The sequence below is a fragment of the Chrysemys picta genome, chromosome 2 (genome assembly GCF_011386835.1).
Source record: "Chrysemys picta bellii isolate R12L10 chromosome 2, ASM1138683v2, whole genome shotgun sequence".
Taxonomy (NCBI): Eukaryota; Metazoa; Chordata; order Testudines; family Emydidae; genus Chrysemys; species Chrysemys picta.
The window spans coordinates 122,497,445-122,516,374 of NC_088792.1; the positions used below are offsets into that span (position 1 = coordinate 122,497,445).

Genomic DNA, 18,930 nt, shown 5'->3' on the forward strand with positions numbered 1-18,930 from the left:
GAAATAAACTAAAAGGACGTATACTATGAGATTTTGGAAATTTGTTTTCCAAGTATGCTTGCTGCCATAGAGAGTATGCAAAGGTCTAGAGTGAAAGTTGGGTTGGCTTTCAGCATGTTGTATGTACTTACCTTACCTCCCCACAAAGAGGCATTCAACTGTGATCTGAGGATGACACCTCATTTTACATTGCATCAAGTGCATGATTCTATTCCTCAGAAATAATTTTTGCAGGTGCATTCTTAGAAATCCACTCAGGGGCTGAAGCTGATGCATGGCACTAAGAATCCTAATCATTGGAGATAATTGGCTACTAAGGATCCCTCAGGACATGTTTGTTGCAATGAAATTGTGGATCTTTGCACATCTTTATCATTGTGGTAAAATTACACTGCTTTACAGCCAAGATGCTTCTGAAATAAATGTAGTAAAACTTTACTAATTCTGGGTCACTGAGAACGAAAATGATGCTTAAAATTGTTGATTGGCTCTAGTTTTCAAGATATGCTATTGGGTCATTATATACGACCCTTGACTTGGGAATGGCGGAGGATAAGTGAGTTATAAAGGGAAGGGATCTCAATTTAAACCAGAAATGAGTAAAATACATCTTTGACTGGATCTATGAAAAATCTATGACTGGGTTTGGATAGTACTTGCTTTTTAGGCAAAACAATGAATGATGCGCTCTGAAGCTGGTATTGCGTCAAACATGATATGATTTGCATCATGTTATTCCTAGAAGTCATGGATGATGCAATCATAACAAAACTTACATCACTCTGCTGAACAAATTGCCCTATATCAGCTCTAGAAATCCTACAACGTCGTGCTCTTATTTGTCAGTGTTTGATTTTGCAAAGGGACACATTTCTGTTTAGCCAAAGTGAGCAGAGATGCCTCGTACTTGTGTGAACAGTGCAGATAACTTCTGCTATGTTTGTGGTGAAGTGACTTTTGCATCACAAAAGCACAGTATAACCACTATGGTTAAGAAAGCCTATCATCTTTATTTTGGCTGCAAAATTGGAGATCAGGACAAGAGGTGGGCCCCACACATATGCTGCAACACTTGTGCAACAAATCTTCGCCAGTGGTTGAACAGGAAAAGGAAATCTATGCCTTTTGCAGTGCCAATGATTTGGAGAGAGCCAACAGATCATACCAGCAATTGTTACTTCTTCATGGTGCCTCCAGTTGGGAAAGGTGTGTCAAAGAAGAAAAAGTGGACTGTGCATTATCCAAACATTCCATCAGCTATACGCCTAGTACCCCACGGAGAAGGACTGCTGGTTCCTGATGCACCAGAATCATTCTCACTTGAGTCAGACGAGGAAGAGGATGAAACTTCTGGTCCTGAACCATCAATGTCACAGGATCCACATTTTCTCCCATCCTCCTCCTCTGAACCACACCTCATAACACAAGGTGAACTGAATGACCTTGTCAGGGATTTGGAACTACCCAAGAGTAAGGCAGAGCTGTTGGGCTCCAGACTACAGCAGTGGAATCTCCTGGCAGGTGATGTTAGGGTTTCCATGTTCCGTGGACCGTCAAAAGGATCTTGTCCCATTCTTCTTCATGGAAGGTGATCTTGTAGCCTGCAACAACATCGATGGTGTGATGGCAGCCCTCAACATCATTCACGATCCAGATGAGTGGAGACTGTTCATTGATTCATCAAAGACGAGTCTTAAAGCTGTTTTACTGCACAATGGCAATGTTTTGCCATCAATTCCAGTTGGTCATGCAGTCCATATGAAGGAAACCTATGATAACATGAAACAACTTTTGAGGTGCATAAACTATGACCAACATCAGTGGCAGCTTTGTGGCGCTTTGAAGGTTGTTGCTCTCTTGCTTGGTCTGCAGACTGGATACACAAAGTACTGCTGTTTTCTCTGCGAATGGGATAGTCATGCAAGAGATTCCCACTACATCAAGAAAGATTGGCCACTCTGACAGTCATTGGAGCCTGGGAGGAAAAGTGTTCAGCATCCACCGCTTGTTGAATCAAGGAAGATTTTGTTACCACCCTTACACATCAAGCTGGGTCTGATGAAGAACTTTGTCAAGGCCATTGACAAAACACAAGCAGCTTTCAAGTACCTCTGTGGAAAATCTCCAAGGTTAAGTGAAGCTAAGATAAAGGAAGGTGTCTTTGTTGGTCCTCAGATTCGTGAACTTCTTCGAGATGATGCATTTGACCATGCACTGCGTGGCAAGGAAAAGACGGCATGGAAAGCCTTCCAGTTAGTGGCAATAAATTTTTTTGGAAACAACAAGGCAGACAACTACAGGTTGTTGGTAGAAAACCTCCTCAAGGCATACAAAAGCCTTGGTTGCAACATGTCACTAAAGATACATTTTTTGCACTCTCATCTAGATTTTTTTCCACCGAACTGCGGAGCAGTGAGCGACTAGCACGGCAAGCGATTTCACCAGGACATTGCAACAATGGAGAAACACTATCAGGGCAAATGGAGCCCATCAATGTTTGCAGACTATTGCTGGACAGTGACAAGAGATGCTCCATTTAATGAATACAAGAGACAAGCCAAGAAGCGCCGAGTAGACACTGAATAGGACTAAACTATGTACATAATAATTTTTTGCCTTTTGTTTCATAATTTTTATTTATATAACCCTTTTGCTGATTTTTAAAGTGTTACATAAACAAGACAGGTGAAATATTATCATGTAAAGTAACCATAAACACATGAAAAGACATAGGTTTACAATTTATGATTAAAACTCTATCTACACAATATACATAGACATAAAATGTAAAAACTTAAATATCTTAGAAACAGTAACCAATCAGTTGTTTTAATGGTCATATTTGAATTCAGCACATCAAAATACATAATCAATAGCACATTTTTATCTCTGAAGCAGACGACTTCTCAAAAATTGTAGACCAGTGTTACAGCCAGAGCCATGTCTGTTTTGATCTCTGGATGAGCAATTCTCTGCATTGTGATCAAAAGCTCCTCTGGATTTTGAAGAACTGGTGGCTATGAATCCTTTCCAGCAGATGTTCATTTCGGAATGGGTCTGTTTCTTTGGACAGAGTACTGATTGGCATGTTGTCAGTGCATGGGTATAGGTGTATAACATACAACCTGTTACTTGCTGTGATTACAACCAGCCACTTAAGGCTCTAGGTTATGAGGGTGGATCAGAAGGAAAAATCTTGTACAGGAAATGTGAACTCTTGTACACAAATGCTCTTTGTCTTTCCATAATGAGGATTTTGGTGGTTTGGAAGACAGTTTTTCTAGGTTGCTTTTTTTTTTTGGTGGTTTGGAAGACAGTTTTGCTAGGGTAACAGTCCCTTCTTGGATACCGCTGGTGTTTGTAGCCAACAATAGATTGCTTTGCTGGCTTCGACAGTGAGGGCTGAGGCCTCTTTTCAAGCTCAGCTACTAGTTTCTCTGATTTCCCCCCCAATAGCTCCTCACCTGCAAATTTGCACAAGATATCCATTTAGGATGAAAAATGGCTATTTGTGAGTATAACATGGCTTCCTTGCAACTGCCAAGTTAGAACCTTGCTTGTCACAAATCACACGTTGACCAAGACAGAACCCAAGATGTCCCAATCCAAGCAAGGATCATTCCTTTAGACAATGAGCCACTTATTTGCCGCACAGTAGGCTTTCCTTACTAAATATATAAAAAACCTTTGGTTTGAAAGGCTATTGCTGAGGCTTTGAAATTGCTGTGCTGTGTGCCACCACTACTGTCGTCTATGTGGTCTTTTGGAACAAAGTCCCCTTCAGGTGGTGTGATTATGTCTTTCACTGGTACAGCTACTGCTACACCTTTACATTCCCAAAATGTATGAAATTTCTTTGTTTATATACAAATGTGTTAGCTTAACACAGAGGTCGGCAACCTTTCAGAAGTGGTGGGCCGAGTCTTCATTTATTCACTCTGATTTAAGGTTTTGCGTGCCAGTAATACATTTTAACATTTTTAGAAGGTCTCTTTCTATAAGTCTATAATATATAACTAAACTATTGTTGTATGTAAAATAAATAAGGTTTTTAAAATGTTTAAGAAGCTTCATTTAAAATTAATTTAAAATGCAGAGCCCCCCGGACCGGTGGTTAGCACCGAGGCAGTGTGAGTGCCACTGAAAATTAGCTCACATGCCGCCTTTGGCACGCATGCCATAGGTTGCCTTCCCCTGTTTAACATTTGGATCTTATGATGCCCTCAAAGGAGGCATCAATGGTAAACCCTGTATCTAATAAAGCTTGAAGACATTTTATTAATATGAATGAGTTACTTGCAAGACACTGGTGTACTGTCCTGGAAAATTCAAGCAGGTGTTTGGTTTTTTTGTGATGCATGTGTGGTATTTCTTCTCCTGACTGTTTACAGGGGGAAGGTAGTACAGTGTTCACTCTGGCCTGGGAACCACATAACAGAGGAGGGTACTGGTACACATACCTCAGTTGTGAAAATGTCTGTGGGAGCTGAAAAGCTGTCTGCCTGCTCCCCCAGGGTGGCTAGCACCCCGGTAAGTGCTCTAGGAGCAACCTAGTACCACTCAGGGCTTTCCTCAGTCAGTCAGTCAGGATCATCCGATCATGAGAAGGGTATTCTCACTTACCTCCCTGTAATCCCATGAAGGTGCAGCTTTGCGGGGAGTGAAATTAGCCAGACTGCCTAGTGCTCCAAAGGCCTGCGTGTGGAGCCAGCCTTGGAGCAGGGGAGAGGTGGAGAAAGGGAGGCCTCTGTCCCTGGCAGAGCGAGGGCTGGTGGATGATCACAAGGCACAAATCCCATTCCACTACTGCCTGACTCTTAGCCCTGTCTCTGGCAGAGTGAGGGTCCCTGGGCTGGAAGCCAGCCAAGCACAATTCCTGAGGCAAGGCCGCACAGGAGGGACAGGCTTCTTCACATGCCCAGACATGATGCAAGGGGATGGGGGGTGGTGAGCATGGTACAGAGCCTTGTAAGACAGCATTTGTGTAGGAGAAAAGCCGCAGCAAACACACTCTCAGTGGGAGAAGGTAAAGAAGAAGGGGTTAAACCCCTGATTATCACCCCACTTGCTTTTGCCTTTTGGGAAGCTCCAGGGTTTGCAGCACTTATCCTGAGTATAATGAAACTCCTCCAATTCGTAGTGGGAGGAAGGGGTGCTGGGTAGGAGCCCTGCTACTTTCCCCAAGGAGCAGAGGACCTTCTTCAGTATCTGGATCCTTTCAGGGTTTTTCTGCCTCCAGCCCAGCTGTTTTGTAGGACTTGCCCACTAAGCTGGCCAGATAGCTTTCTCCTTGTGCTTAGGTTCTCTTCCCAAAGCTCAGAAACCCAAGTGGGCTTTTGTGCTTTGAGGTCATGACCTCACAGGGCAGGGCAGGGACCTGACATGCCAGTCTGACTCCGAGCCCCTGGCCCTGGGAACAGACAGGGCATATTTCACCCTCTGCAGAGCCTGTAAGTGCTGCCTCGGATTAGATGTAAGCCATGTGTTTGCAGGACAGCTCAGCCATGCCTGAGTGGGGACAGAGGAGGCTGGCAGGAGGGCGCTGCAGTGACACATCCAGGTGGTTGAAACCTAATCCGGGGGAGGAGGAAACCAAAGAGGAAGTTTGTAAGTCACCACTGCACAAAAATGAATAAAAATAAAAAGGTTTTAAAACAAAATAGGACAAACTGAACGATGAACTTGTTCCACCACCAGAAGCAGAATGCCTGGTGGCCTAAACTGAAGAGTGGAGCTTAGTCCTGGAGGCTCCAGCAACAATAATGGACCATCTCCAGATTCCATAGGCGGAGGGCATTAACCCATGAGTAATCAATTCTGAGACAAGCTATGCAACAAAAAAGAGTGATTTACCACAGAGATATCAATATTGTCAAAGTCTTTTCTGGTGATGAGCAAAACCAATAAACTCCCAAGTACCCAGTTCTGAAGCCCACACAAGCTGAGAAGGCTACCTTAAGTTGGACTACAACTTAACACTGCACTTCTAGCAAGAGGAGGACCACGCGGAGTAAAGCATGAGCAGCCTGTGCTCACTTAGAAAACTGCAGCAGTACCAGTAATCACCAAAAAAGTAGAGGACAAGAAGCCCTTTTGCCATCAAAATGTGTTGGCCTGTATCTCCTCCCTCCTTCTGTGTCAAGAACCCTTCCCACTCTAGCATAGCCATCTACCTTGATTGTTCTCTGAGTGCTATCCCTGGAGAAACTAGCCAGACCCACTCACCCGTGAGATGCTACTACTTCGATGCATGGCAGTTCTCCCTCTGAACTGCACAACCATCATCCTGTTGCATAGTACACTGCTTTGTGGGTGCTCTTTAAGTGAGCCCTCTTGTCAGTGGTCCCAATTTATTGCCGTGGAGGGATGTAGATCATCCCTTTTCACCACCTTCACAAGGGGTTTGCTGTTGATGCCCCCAATCTATTCCTAAAGTCAAACTGGGTAAAGCCTTGAAGGAGCACAGTCTGGCCTCTGCTCTATCAGTAACGGCTGTATCTTTCTCTCCTCCCACCCTCCCTCTCACTCCAACCACTATAGAAGTTCCAGGTATGGGTCAATACAGTAACTCCTCATTTAACGTTGTCCCACTTAACGTTGTTTCAATGTTACATCCCTGTTCAATTAGGGAAGATGCTCGTTTAAAGTTGTGCAATGCTCCCTTATAACGTCGTTTGGCTGCCTGCTTGTAAGATTCTATGGAAGAGCAGCTACTTTACAAAGGAGCATTGCACAAGTTCCGCTTCTCCGCCTCCTCCCCCCTCCCTCCCAGTGCTTCCTCCACTGCCAAACAGCTGGTACTTAGGACTTTCTGGGAGGGACGGGCAGGAGCGGGGAAGCGCCGTGTCTTCACTCCTCCCCCTCCCTCCCAGAAAATCCTAAATGCCGCTGAACAGCTGTTTGGTGGCATTTAGGACTTTGGTCGGGAGGGGGGGAGGGGAGGGATGTGGCGTGCTCCAGAAGGAGGTGGAGTGGGGGTGGAAAGAGGTGGGCCTGGAGGAGCGGGGACAGGAAGAGGCGGGCCTGGAGCATTCCCGGCAAAATCCGAGCCTATTCTCCGGGGAAGCTGCCACTGCTACTGCAAAGGTGCTTCCTAGTGTCCTTTCCTGCAGCGGGCTGTGCCTGTGTGGGGTAAGCCAGGGGAACTTCCCAACCACAGTACAGTACAGTATACAGTATAATGCCTTTTGTCTGCCCTAAAAAAATTTCCTTGGAACCTAACCCCCTGCATTTACATTAAATCTTATGGGACAATTGGATTCGTTTAAATTGTTTCACTTAAAGTTGCATTTTTCAGGAACATAACTACAACGTTAAGTGAGGAGTTACTGTATAGCTATAAACTTCTCTCTTTCCTCCCATCTTCTCTCCTTACTTCACAGTCCACCAAAGGCAAATTTCAAAGATGGCCATCATCCCACTTCTCAAAATTTCACGCTGAAATTCTGAATAAAAGTACATTTCTGCACATTTTGCTTCCAAAAAGACCACTGTGGGGGTAAGTATAATTTCTGGAGCATGAGAATGATGAAAACAAACTCTTAGAACTCTCTATGCAAACACTGTCACTTTTACACAGCTCTAGGTTAAACCTCCCTCCCTGTGCAGAAGATGTAAAGAAGCAAATGTAAGATAAAGCCAGTTTTTACCCTCCGACAAAATTGCTGATTGTGTCACTTACCCTAAATGAGAATTCAAGGTTTTCTCCTCCCCATACTTCCATTCCTGTGTCATAGGAGCCAAGATAGTCAAAATATTTCTTGCTGACAGCAAACAATCCACCAGCCATAGTTGGAGACCTATGCAAGAGAAAAATAATTCTGGATTGGGTGTGGGGAGGGGGAGGAATCTACACATACATCTACTATTTTCTTAATTGTTTTCCAGTTACAAAGTAACAATACACAACACATCAGATAAGTATCCTAGTGCTATAACGCTTAAGCTTTATTTGCCAATAAAAATATTGTATTGGAAAAGAGTTTCTGAAATTCATTAAGAATGGACTTGCGAAAAAAATTCTGGGGAAGTAAATATAATATTAAGATAAACCAAGGTATATTTTAGTGTCACCACAGGACCCAGTTGCCTTCAACAAAATAGGGGCTTAATCTTGCTCCCACTGAAGTCAATGACAAAACTCTCAGACTTCAATGGATTAAGTCCCTAAAGTGGGTATAACCCTTGAAAGGATATGCCCTCAACTGTTTTTTTTTAATTTGTTGACATTGCCTAACTAATGTAATTGGAGAGGCCAAAAAGTGACATAAAATAAGCATTTTGACAGATTCTGAGTCAAGAAGTCTGCCAGGGAAATCCAAGTCTGTCGTTTCCAGTGCGGCAATGCTGTCTACATAGAATTGAATTTATATGATTTTGTCTATAAATTATTTTCAGCTTTTGGAAGAGTTGGCCCTTTTAAAGCAGCAAATAAATATATTGCTGTCAGGACTATATTCTTCTTGCACATAACAAATGTAATTAGGTTGTGATCACTACACCTAGACTACTACTAAATTTTTAGCTTAGTGATCAATTCACATTAGTAAGTCAAAATGAGGTCTAACAGGCAACCCATTTAAGCAGCACGTTCTCTGCCCTGTAGCTGCATGCGGTTCCAGTGGAGCAAGGTGAGGCAGAGAAGACAGAAGAACCTCCACCAGCAGCCAGCTCTCCTGCCTCACTCCAGCACTTGTCCCTCCCCACACAGAAGCCAGTTCCCCCACCCAACACTATTGCTCCCTCAGCTAACTATATACCCTCCAAGATCCATAATCCCCAGAGTCTTGTATTATCTCTTAGCAGCAGCCCCACAAGCCCAAACATTTCCTACCCAGCACCCCAAAACTACCCATTTTTTACCACGATAAAAAATAATCCTACAAACTTTTGTGGCCAAAGGATCTTGTGACTTGGTGAGCTGTGGAATATGTATGTTTAAACTATTTTTTGGGGTTGTGAACCAAAATATGTTGAGAAGTACTGCACTACTGTCTTAGTTTCCCCTTATTTATATTTCTTAAAAAATAATGCTCTCATCTCTCAGAGGAGATAAATTCATTAATGTTTGTGAGGCACTCAGATATTCTGGTGACAAGATCCCTAAAAAGCCTAGGAAGAAATGAATAATTCTGTATTTGATGAAGGCTTTGGAGGATAGGTTGTAAATAAAGGCAGGGGCCACTAATTAAATGATGAGGATACAAATACTGAAAAGCTGCCTTGTTCCTGGAGCACACTATCCACTGTTGAACTGGAGCAGCCTCTAAGGTGGAGGGCAGAAGCCACCCAGCAACACACAGGATGTTATACAACTGCAGGGATCAGTGGACATTTCGTACAATTACACTGGGCAAACCCTAGCTCTTCCAAAAAATGCATCATGAGCTCAAATTGAAGATCTGTTTGTTGTGTGGGATGTTTGTTTAAAGTCTTATCATAGAATCATAGAATATCAGGGTTGGAAGGGACCGCAGGAGGTCATCTGGTCCAACCCCCTGCTCAAAGCAGGACCAATCCCCAGACAGATTTTTGCCCCAGATCCTTAAATGGCCCCCTCAAGGATTGAACTCACAACCCTGGGTTTAGCAGGCCAATGCTCAAACCACTGAGCTATCCCTAAAACTTCCACACAGAATTCTATGGGCCAGATCCTCAGCTGGTGTAAAACAGTGTCGCTAACTATAGTTCGTGGAGCTACACTAGTTTACACCAACTGAGGATCTGGTCCAATTTTAGCTTGAGAATAAAGGGAGAACCATCACCGTCTAGATTTGAACCTGTAGATACAGCCTGATCTTTCCATATGAGGTGACGTAGCTTTCCTCAAGAAAAGCCTTCTCCAGTAGCTCCATGTCTGGAGGCCTATGCTAACCACATACAATTAATCATTTATTTCTGCCAACACTCCCCAGCTTTACTTAATAGATCATCATAACCTCTTCCTCTTATGTCTTCTGTGGCCTGTGATACATTTCATACAGTGTCATTACTCCTCACTGCTTTTGCTGTCTCCTCCTAAGGACAGTATCCTTCCATTTTAGCTTCTCATTCAGGACCCATTATTACAACCCTTATGCATACCTATGTGAGTATGTCCCATTTACTTAAATGAGACTATTTGATGGAGTAAGGACTCACTAATGAATAGGTTGCACTCATTAGCCTGTAGGCCCTGATTCTGCCACCCTCACTCATGCTGAGTCGTAGCTACTCTGAGTAAACCCACCGTTGTTTATAGGCAAGGCTTAAAAAATGTATACAAAACCTACTAGCCCAAGGACCAAGACTACTTGTCAGGCCATAATACACCAGTGCCTTAAGCAGGATGCACCCTCCTGCTCTGTCTCCTCCAGAGCTGTGCCTCTGAAAACATAGAAAGACATCACGACATTGGTTTACACTCTTCATATTTGGGATTTTTTTTGTTTAAATATCATCAAAAGCTGAGATTTTGAACAAACTGATGATACTCACCCAGGAAAAATTCCTACTCACTCTTGATGAATGGATTTTGCCCGCTCTCTTAATAGGACAACTAAGCTACTAATATATGAGTAAGGTTGCCTGTTTCAGTACTATCAATCTTATTATTAACTATTGCCTCTTGCCTGTTTGCCAAGCTTCTTATTTGTGTGCATAAATCACCACTTGCTATTCTCTCCAAGTCTCCTTTCCTTATCTTTTCCCAGTGTTCTTCTGTTATTCCATTAGATTTAGCAGTAAACTTCTTTTATATGGCAAGAAAGGCTTCCTGAGTAAATGCATTCATGACAATTTACATAGCAAAAGTAATGCAGATTTCTTTTTTAAAAGCAAAATTTTGCCAAAAGCATGGTGACTGGAACAACATTAAAAAAAGAAAGAGCAATTTTTTTAAAACTCTATATTTTCAGTTTCAGTGCTGAATGCTAAGTGCTCAGTTATACACATTCTTTTATTTATCTTCAGCTGAAGTTAAAATTTGTACATTTTATAAAATTTGACATTTAAAATGAAGATACAGCAAAATAATACTCACCTGATTACATCAGTTTTGGACCGTCTTTGTTTTTGTTCCCTCTCTGGGATAACATGCCAAGTGAAGACCAGTCTCCAGTCAAACCCTCCAATCTGTGGCTCCCCAGCATTTCCCAAGTACTCGAACGTATTCCATTCAATCACATCGATCACAGGACACACAACTGCTGACTCATCTTCCCCAATTCTAAATTATTTTAGAAAGAAAAAAAAATATTTGTGTTGACACTAGCAGAAACTAGAAATGACAGGACTAAAGAAAGGGTTTATTAATACAAAAGTAAGGTTTTTACTCCCATTTTACATATATTGGGATACAAGTAACGAACAGTTACTTACAGTAGGTGTGGTTCTTCGAGATATTGTAGTCAGTGTGGATCCCACTGTAGGTGCACGTGTGCCTCATGCACACAAGACCAGAGTTTTTTTGCTAACCGTGTCCATCGGCGCTGCACTTGGGCCCTATGTCTCCTAGTGCTTCTATATAGAGAGTCCTACCAAATTCACGGTCCATTATGGTAAATTTCATGGCCATAGGATTTGAAAACTGGAAAATTTCGGTGTTGTAACTGGGGGTCCCGACCCAAAAGGGGATTGTGGGGGTCACAAACCTGTTGGGGGGGGGCATGGGATTGCCACCCTCACTTCTGTGCTGCCTTCAGAGCTGGACTCTAAAGGCTGCAGCTGCAGAAGGTTCCCGGAGGTGGCTCTGAGCTCCACCCAAGAGCGGCTGTGCAGGGGATGGACAAGTCGTGTCCCTCCCCAGCCCAGCTGGAACTAGGAACCCCCTGGCTGGGGCACTCCTAGCAGTAGGGGGAGATTGGACCCACCTCCACAAGCCTCCTCCAGCTGCAGGAACCTCTGGGGCTGCTGCCCAGTCCCAGACCGTCCTGAAATGGGGGAGGCACCCGGAGGTGGGTCTGAGCTCCCCCCACCCAAGAGCGGCTGTGCAGGGGATGGACAAGTCTTGTCCCTCACCAGCCAAGCTGGAGGTAGGAGCCCCCTGGCTGGAGTGCTCCTCGCAACAGCGAGGGAGAAGGGGGGAATCAGATTTCATGGGAAAGGGCTTATTTCGTGGCTGTGAAATTGGTAGGGCCCTATGTATATTAGAGCATAAAAGGCAGAGTGGCTGCGACCTTCCCTCAGTTCCCTCACAATCCAAAGCCCATGTTGCCAAAAATTCCTAAAAGCAGGAATGGAGGGTGTGCTGTGTGACCCACACAGACTACAACATAACACAAAAAATAGTTACTGTAGGGTAACTGTTGCTTCCTTGAATACGTGTCAGTGTGGACAATCCCTCTGTAGGTGACAGACAAGCTGTATCCTCCCTGAATTGTGGAAGTGAGGCATTTCAGCTGTATCTGTCAACAAGCGACTGAAGCACTGCTCTCCTGAATTTGGCTTCCAACCTGGCTGCCATGTCAAGCGCAGAATGTCTAACAAAAGTTAATGGGTTGCTTAGCTGCCTTGCAGATCTCAGAGACTGGCATAAAGGACCAGCATTAGGGGTATAGCAAGCAGGGCAATTGCCCAGGGCTGCACACCACAGGCAGCCACGTGCAGCGGGGCTTGGGCTTCAGAAATGTTGCAGAAATCCCATGTGTGAGCAGGTAAAGGAGGGGGGGGAGGGGAGCACTCCTTAGCTTTTGCCCTGGGCTCCAGCGAGTCTAACACTGTTCTTGCTGGCACATTCCTGAAGGAGAGTGCCTTGACATTCAGTGAGAGAGCCTGACCATTATAGCAGATTTTTATTCTCTGAGATGAGACAGTTTGGTCTTTCGATGTGTCCCATTTCCTCAGGCCAGGGTTAAAGCTAAGGGGTGCATCACTGGAGCTGGGGTTGGTGCTGAAGGAGTTGCTACATTGTAGGTTGCTGCTTCTCCCCAGGCCTTGACACCCTGCATGGCTTGGTGGATTCCTCTCTGGAGACTGAGCAGTGTTTGTCCTTATGGGAGGACACTGCCCTCCTTCTTGAGCTTCTGCCTCCATGTTTGGAGTGGCCCTCTCAGTACCTGACTTCAGCTGCTGCTGAGACCTACTGGATCTTTCCTCAGCACCATCTTCTCCATGCTAGTCTTAGGCGTCACCTGCTTGTTCAGTGTGGTGCTGGATCATGCTGGCTCGTCCACCAGCAGGATTCCAGAGCTCGTTTCCTTAGGGTCTGAGGAGACCTTCATGGACTGTTCCAGCAGATGGCAATTAAGCCTTGTGTTTCGTGACTTACGCATTCTAGCAGAGGAAGACAAGCACACCAAGCATCTTCTCTGAATGTGCAATTCCCCCAGGCAAAGAGAGACACCTACTGTGCCCATCCTTCAGAGGGATTAGTCCATTGCTGGATGCACAGGGTTGGAAGCCCGCAGGTTTTGAGTCTGCCACAAGAAGGAGCCCTGTACAAAGATGTGTGTATGGGAGGCAGAGTCTGAATAATAGACTTGAGTCCAAATGGGTTGCATCAGTTCATGGTGGTCAAATACAGTAGATCAGAAGTGGCTTCAAAAACTTTAGAAAGTTTTGAAGTTTAGCCTGAGTGAAGAACTAGCAGGCAGAACAGAGGAAGGATGAAGCCACCCAGCCCTTTATATGGACACATGCTCATATGGGAGTATGAAGAAGCATACGCAGCCCTGATGGACACTGCTATTCAAAACAGCTCTATTTTCATGTATGTGATGAGGTGCATGTGCACTTACAGTGGGATCCACACATAACTTGAAGAAATATTGGACATTTTTCCATCCAATCATAGAAATATTTTGCTGTATATTACAAAAAAAAAAAAAAAAAAAAAAAAAAAAAAAGGTAACTGCCACACAGGCAGGTATAATTACAAAAGAAAGCAGATAAACAAACACAAAAAAACCTGCTTTTTCTGCAAATTAAGACTGAACCAGATCACCCAAAGTATATTCAGTACACAAGTAAGGAACAGTTAACTTATGTTCCATCCTCAACAAAAGGGATCCAGATTCTGAGATGACCTGATTAGGCTGATCTGTATAGAGTTGTATGGAAGGCAATTCACTACATTTTCAGTAAAGAAAATCAGACTATTCATCCAAAGTCCTTCCTAAGACTGCCATCTTCTGGCTTACCTAAACTACTTACAGACTGCCTCTTCATATGTAAGGTTGTTACTTCAATCACTTGATATTAAAATCCTGATTCTTTTAATCACCTTTCCCTGCTGTTTTCCATTTAATCTGGTACAATTAATCTAATATGTCTGGAATTTACCACACATGGTCCTGTCCCAGAGGTTAAATTTAAGGAAAACAAATCAGACAGGTTGTTTGTAATAGGTCAATTAAAAAAAAAAAAATCAGTGAGTTTGGGGGAAGCTGTCAAACATGCCTAAGGAATTTAGGAGCATGTTTCCATTGAAAGTCAATGTGATGCATGCTCCTAAACCCCTTAGGGCAAGGCAGTTTTGGAAATCTCACTTGTGTTTTTTGTAAAGTTGTACTTTTTGGCCCCTTCTTCAAAGTCCACTGTACTCAATGGGAGTCTATTGATTTTAAATGGGTTTAAATCGTGTCCTTTAGCCTCAGCAAGAGCTGGTGCCTTTGGGAAGGATTGAATAGTCTCCTATCTGCAATACAGTCTTTGTAAAGTCTGTTGTAGGCATTGTAAATATTTGCAAGTGTAGCTCTGGCATTAGAAGGGGTCTGGATGTGGCTTTGAGAGCAGAAAGAAGAAAAAAGATATGGCATTGTTTACAGAGCCTGAGAGAAGCTAAACTCTGCTGTGGGAATATCTATGGCTCCATTCAAACTAGGAAAAATATACAAGTGTATTTAGTAGATGTGTAGTATATGGATGCAGCTGAAATAGTATTACAAATGTTTTAATGTAATGTAGATGGGGTATTCCGTGATTTGTTGTGTTAAATGAAGGCTTGGATTCTGCATCATTCTGTGATGGAGGTGGCATATGTGTCAAATGACAACTGTAAATCAAAGCATCACTGAGTATACAGGACTCAAATTATAGTGTGTGTACACACAACCTTAATTCTTTCCCTTTGAAAACTCTTCTGCATAGTGCCTGACCCAGCCCTCTTTATTCTATATGAATATGGAAAGAATAGATTGCTTGAAAACTAGGAAGGCAAGTTCTTCTTTGCCCTTATTTCCAACTTGCTTATGTGTATCTTGCACTGAAATAGCGAACCTCTGTCTAGAACTGAATATCTCTAGAACTGTTCCTTGATCCCTTACCAGGCTAACAATGTGGTCACCAACAGAGCTGTGTGAATAAATGGTTTTTTGGTTCACTGGCAGGTCCAAACAATTGGAAAAAAATCATTTCAGGTTGGACACTTATAGCCTTATCTATTCATAGCAAAGGGTTAGATTCACAAGGCAACTTCAAGCCAGTGGCATTCACAAAATGGAAGAGGAGAAATCACAGTGATGGTGCTCCCCCTTATACTTTATAGCCTAGTGGTTAGGGCACTCACCTGGGATGTGGGAGACCCAGGTTTGATTCCCTGATCTGGAGCAGGGACTTGAGCCCAGTCTGTCCTTCCTAGGTGAGTGCCCTAACCCTTGGTCTCTCGCAATGGTGGGCAACCTGCAGCCTGTCAGAGTAATCAATTGGCGGGCCGCCAGACAGTTTGTTTACATTTGCACGGTCGCCCACAGCTCCCAATGGCCGTGGTTTGCTGTTCCTGGCCAATGGGAGCTGCGGGAAGCGGCGCAGGTGGCAGGGTCATGCTGGCAGCCACTTCCTGCGGCTCCCATTGGCCAGGAATGGTGAACCGTGGCTACTGGGAGCTGCGGGCAGCCGTGCAAATGTAAACAAACTGTCTGGTGGCCCGCCAGGGGATTATCCTGATGGGCTGCAGGTTGCCCACCACTGGTCTATAGTGTGCAAAAGGCAACACCACTGCCAGCTCCTCCAATTTGTGAATGCAAGTGAAACTGTTCACTGTGGAAATATTAAAACTCACCATTTTGATATTTCTGAATTTTATCCTCTTTTTCCCCCAACAGAAATAAGCTGCCAAGATTGACAGAAACTTGCAATATGTTTGGTCAACCCGAATATGCATTTTTCAGTGAAAAAAGTTGTGCCCAAAAAACGTTACCCAGTTCTAATCACAAACACCAAATTAGGTGAAAAGTTCAGGATTCCATATAAAACACTGTCCCCTCTTCCTGGCAACAATTGTTCATTCCTTTAGGAAGAAGGAAATTGGATCTTCGAACCTCTAATTCCAGTACGCTATTAATCTGTTCTATAGAGAAACAAAATTTGCTGTTAAATAAACTGAATATTTACCATTCTGTTGCACTTCAAATAGCAAATACTTGCATTCTCTCAGAAATCACATTGTGGTAACTATTGGTTAACGATGATATTTTCATTACCTCTACAAACACAGGAATTTAACAAGTTTATGATAAAAACACCAGCACATTTGGTATAACTTTACCTTTCCAGTAGTGGTTCAAGCCACCCTTCATGACACTCACAGTGGCAATCAAGAAATGTCAAAACATCCCCTTTCGCAAGAGAAGCTCCCAGAAGTCGAGCTCGAACCAGTCCTTCTCTTTTATTTGCACGAATAAGACGTACCTTGCGTAACCCAGCCACGTAGTTTTCCAAAGGTTTCTTTAAATGGTCTATTGCAAAGAAGTTGAACAGATCACTTTAAAATTATTGTACATAGTAGACTATAAAAAATAGTATTTAAAGCACTGTTGTAATACACTGATAACAGTGCTGTGTGATCTGGCCTGTAGCCCTTCTCCCAATCCTGCAATGTCCCCTATACCTGGACAGGGCAAGGGAACTGGCAATATAAAACTAGGGTGGACAAAAATCATGATAACTTGTTAAAAATAGATTTTATTTAAATCAATTTTTAAAATTTAAAATCAGACTTTTATTTACGTGTTGCTAGTTCTTAGCTTTCTTCTTTTCTTACAGCCTTTAATTGCTAAGTGGATGATTTATATTTGTTTCTTTAAATTAGTTTTCTAATTGTTAGTAGCATTTCCAATTTTACATTTTTTTTTTACTAAGAAGTTTCACACTTAAAATGGTCATTTATGCTATAAAAAATAAGTTATGGGCCCAATAATATATATATATAAGCAGTATCTCTAAAAATCCTGAAAGCTCTTAAAAGGTACGTAGCAATTAAAAAACAAAATTAAAAAAAGATATCCCTGCCAATAAGCCATTTCTTTCATATAATATTTGCAAATAGCCAGAGTATAATGATCTTACATTATGAGTGGCAGACAAAACTACACCTAATATTTTTACGACACATATTTCTAGCTGCTATCTATCTTACATGGGTTCCCACTACTGTAGCATGTGAGTGCCTCACAATCTTCAATGTCTTTATCCTCATAACAACTTTGTGAGGTACAAATGGGGAACTGAGGCCTACAGAGATTAGAGGGACTTGCCCACGGTCACATAGGAAGACTGCAGTGGATCAGGGAATTGAATCCAAATCTCTAAAGTCTCAAGTTAGCACTCTAACCATTAGACTGTTCCTCCTCTCAACTTGCTGAACAAGACACTGAATTTGACAGTCCCATCAGCATAGCAAAGTAAAAGCAATTTCAAGCTACAGTATGGCTAAATATAAGAATTACAAAATGTTAGTGAGCCGTTACCATATCAGTATACTTTCTACTCCTGCAGACTTTTACTTCACCCATCTTGTCTGTCTGTCAAGAGTACTGTTCTTTATACAATGAAATACCTACCTTTGTCACTATAATCATCCACCAGGATAACTTCTTCCAGCAGAATATCTGGGGATGTCTCAAGAACACTATGAACTGTTCGCAGAAGTGTTGACCAAGCCTCATTATAAAAAGCTATTACAACTGAGGTTTTTGGCAGGTTATGATAATCATATTTCTTCTCTTTGCACCTGTAAATAAGGGGACCCAAATTAGTAAAAGTGTGAAATTATCTGTAAATTTTCAGAAAAGTTTTCAAATGAAGACTGCATATAGTGCTTCCTAATTTTTTTTTTTAGCAAGAACACATCAAAGATATAAAGGAACAATGAGGGAAGTCATACAATGTGCTTAGTGAGGTAGCTATTATTCAGGGGGAATCTAACTTCTTCAGTTTTACATTTATATTTCAAAAATATCCAAACATCTAAAAAGACAAGGGAAGATGTATCTGGCTCATTCACATGCAATATGTGTCCCATCAGAAAATGACTTCAATTTAAAGAAGAATTTTACAATGGGGAAAATGCTATGGCCTCCGGCTCACCACAGGAAGACACACCCAGTGCAACAACTAAGACCTGCTATTATTTTTTGCCTAAATTACTGATAACTTAACTTTTGTCCTGGAGGCTTAATTTGAAAAACTAGAGAACAAAGTGGAAGTGCTCAATAGCAAAATTGCTACTACAGAAAAAGCCAAAATATATCTAAAGAAAATTCAGTAACAGATAAAGACAATGGAATTTGTGCAACAAAGTGCCATAATTCCAAGAAGACCATAAAAATGCTGGAACATGATACTAAAAACCTCAAGAACAGAGAAAGGTATAAAAGTACACACATAATTGGCTTTGCAGAAGGAGAGTAAATTCACAATCTTGTCAAATATTTTGAAAAATGGCCATCAGACACCAAAAATGCTAGTATCTCGATTAAAAAGTTCACACAGAATTCCAAGAGTGATCTACAACAACAGACTCAAGACTAAAGTTGTAAGATTCCAAACACACTATGATCAATAAGGTTTTTACAGCTGTGCGATCAGAGGGTAAGATCAAGGAATCTGGGAACAGAATTTATATTTTTCAGCATTTTTACTTGCAATATAGAAATAGAGGGCAGAATATACCATGCCCTTGCCTGGCAACAATTCCATGTCAAATAGATTTAATTTGCTTTGCTTTACCCATCC

General features: G+C 42.5%; 1 protein-coding gene across 2 annotated transcripts in view; it reads right to left on the reverse strand.

The window, feature by feature from the left end:
- The window catches only part of GALNT12 (polypeptide N-acetylgalactosaminyltransferase 12), a 95,398-nt gene that overhangs the window by 54,895 nt on the left and 21,573 nt on the right, over positions 1 to 18,930 (reverse strand). For both annotated transcript variants that reach the window (XM_065584147.1, XM_065584148.1), the window contains exons 2-5: positions 17,757 to 17,926; positions 16,463 to 16,652; positions 11,021 to 11,206; positions 7,682 to 7,799 (exon numbers count right to left, since the gene is read on the reverse strand). In XM_065584147.1, the coding sequence (XP_065440219.1) occupies positions 7,682 to 7,799; positions 11,021 to 11,206; positions 16,463 to 16,652; positions 17,757 to 17,926 (664 nt within the window). The remainder of the gene's footprint in view (positions 1 to 7,681; positions 7,800 to 11,020; positions 11,207 to 16,462; positions 16,653 to 17,756; positions 17,927 to 18,930) is intronic.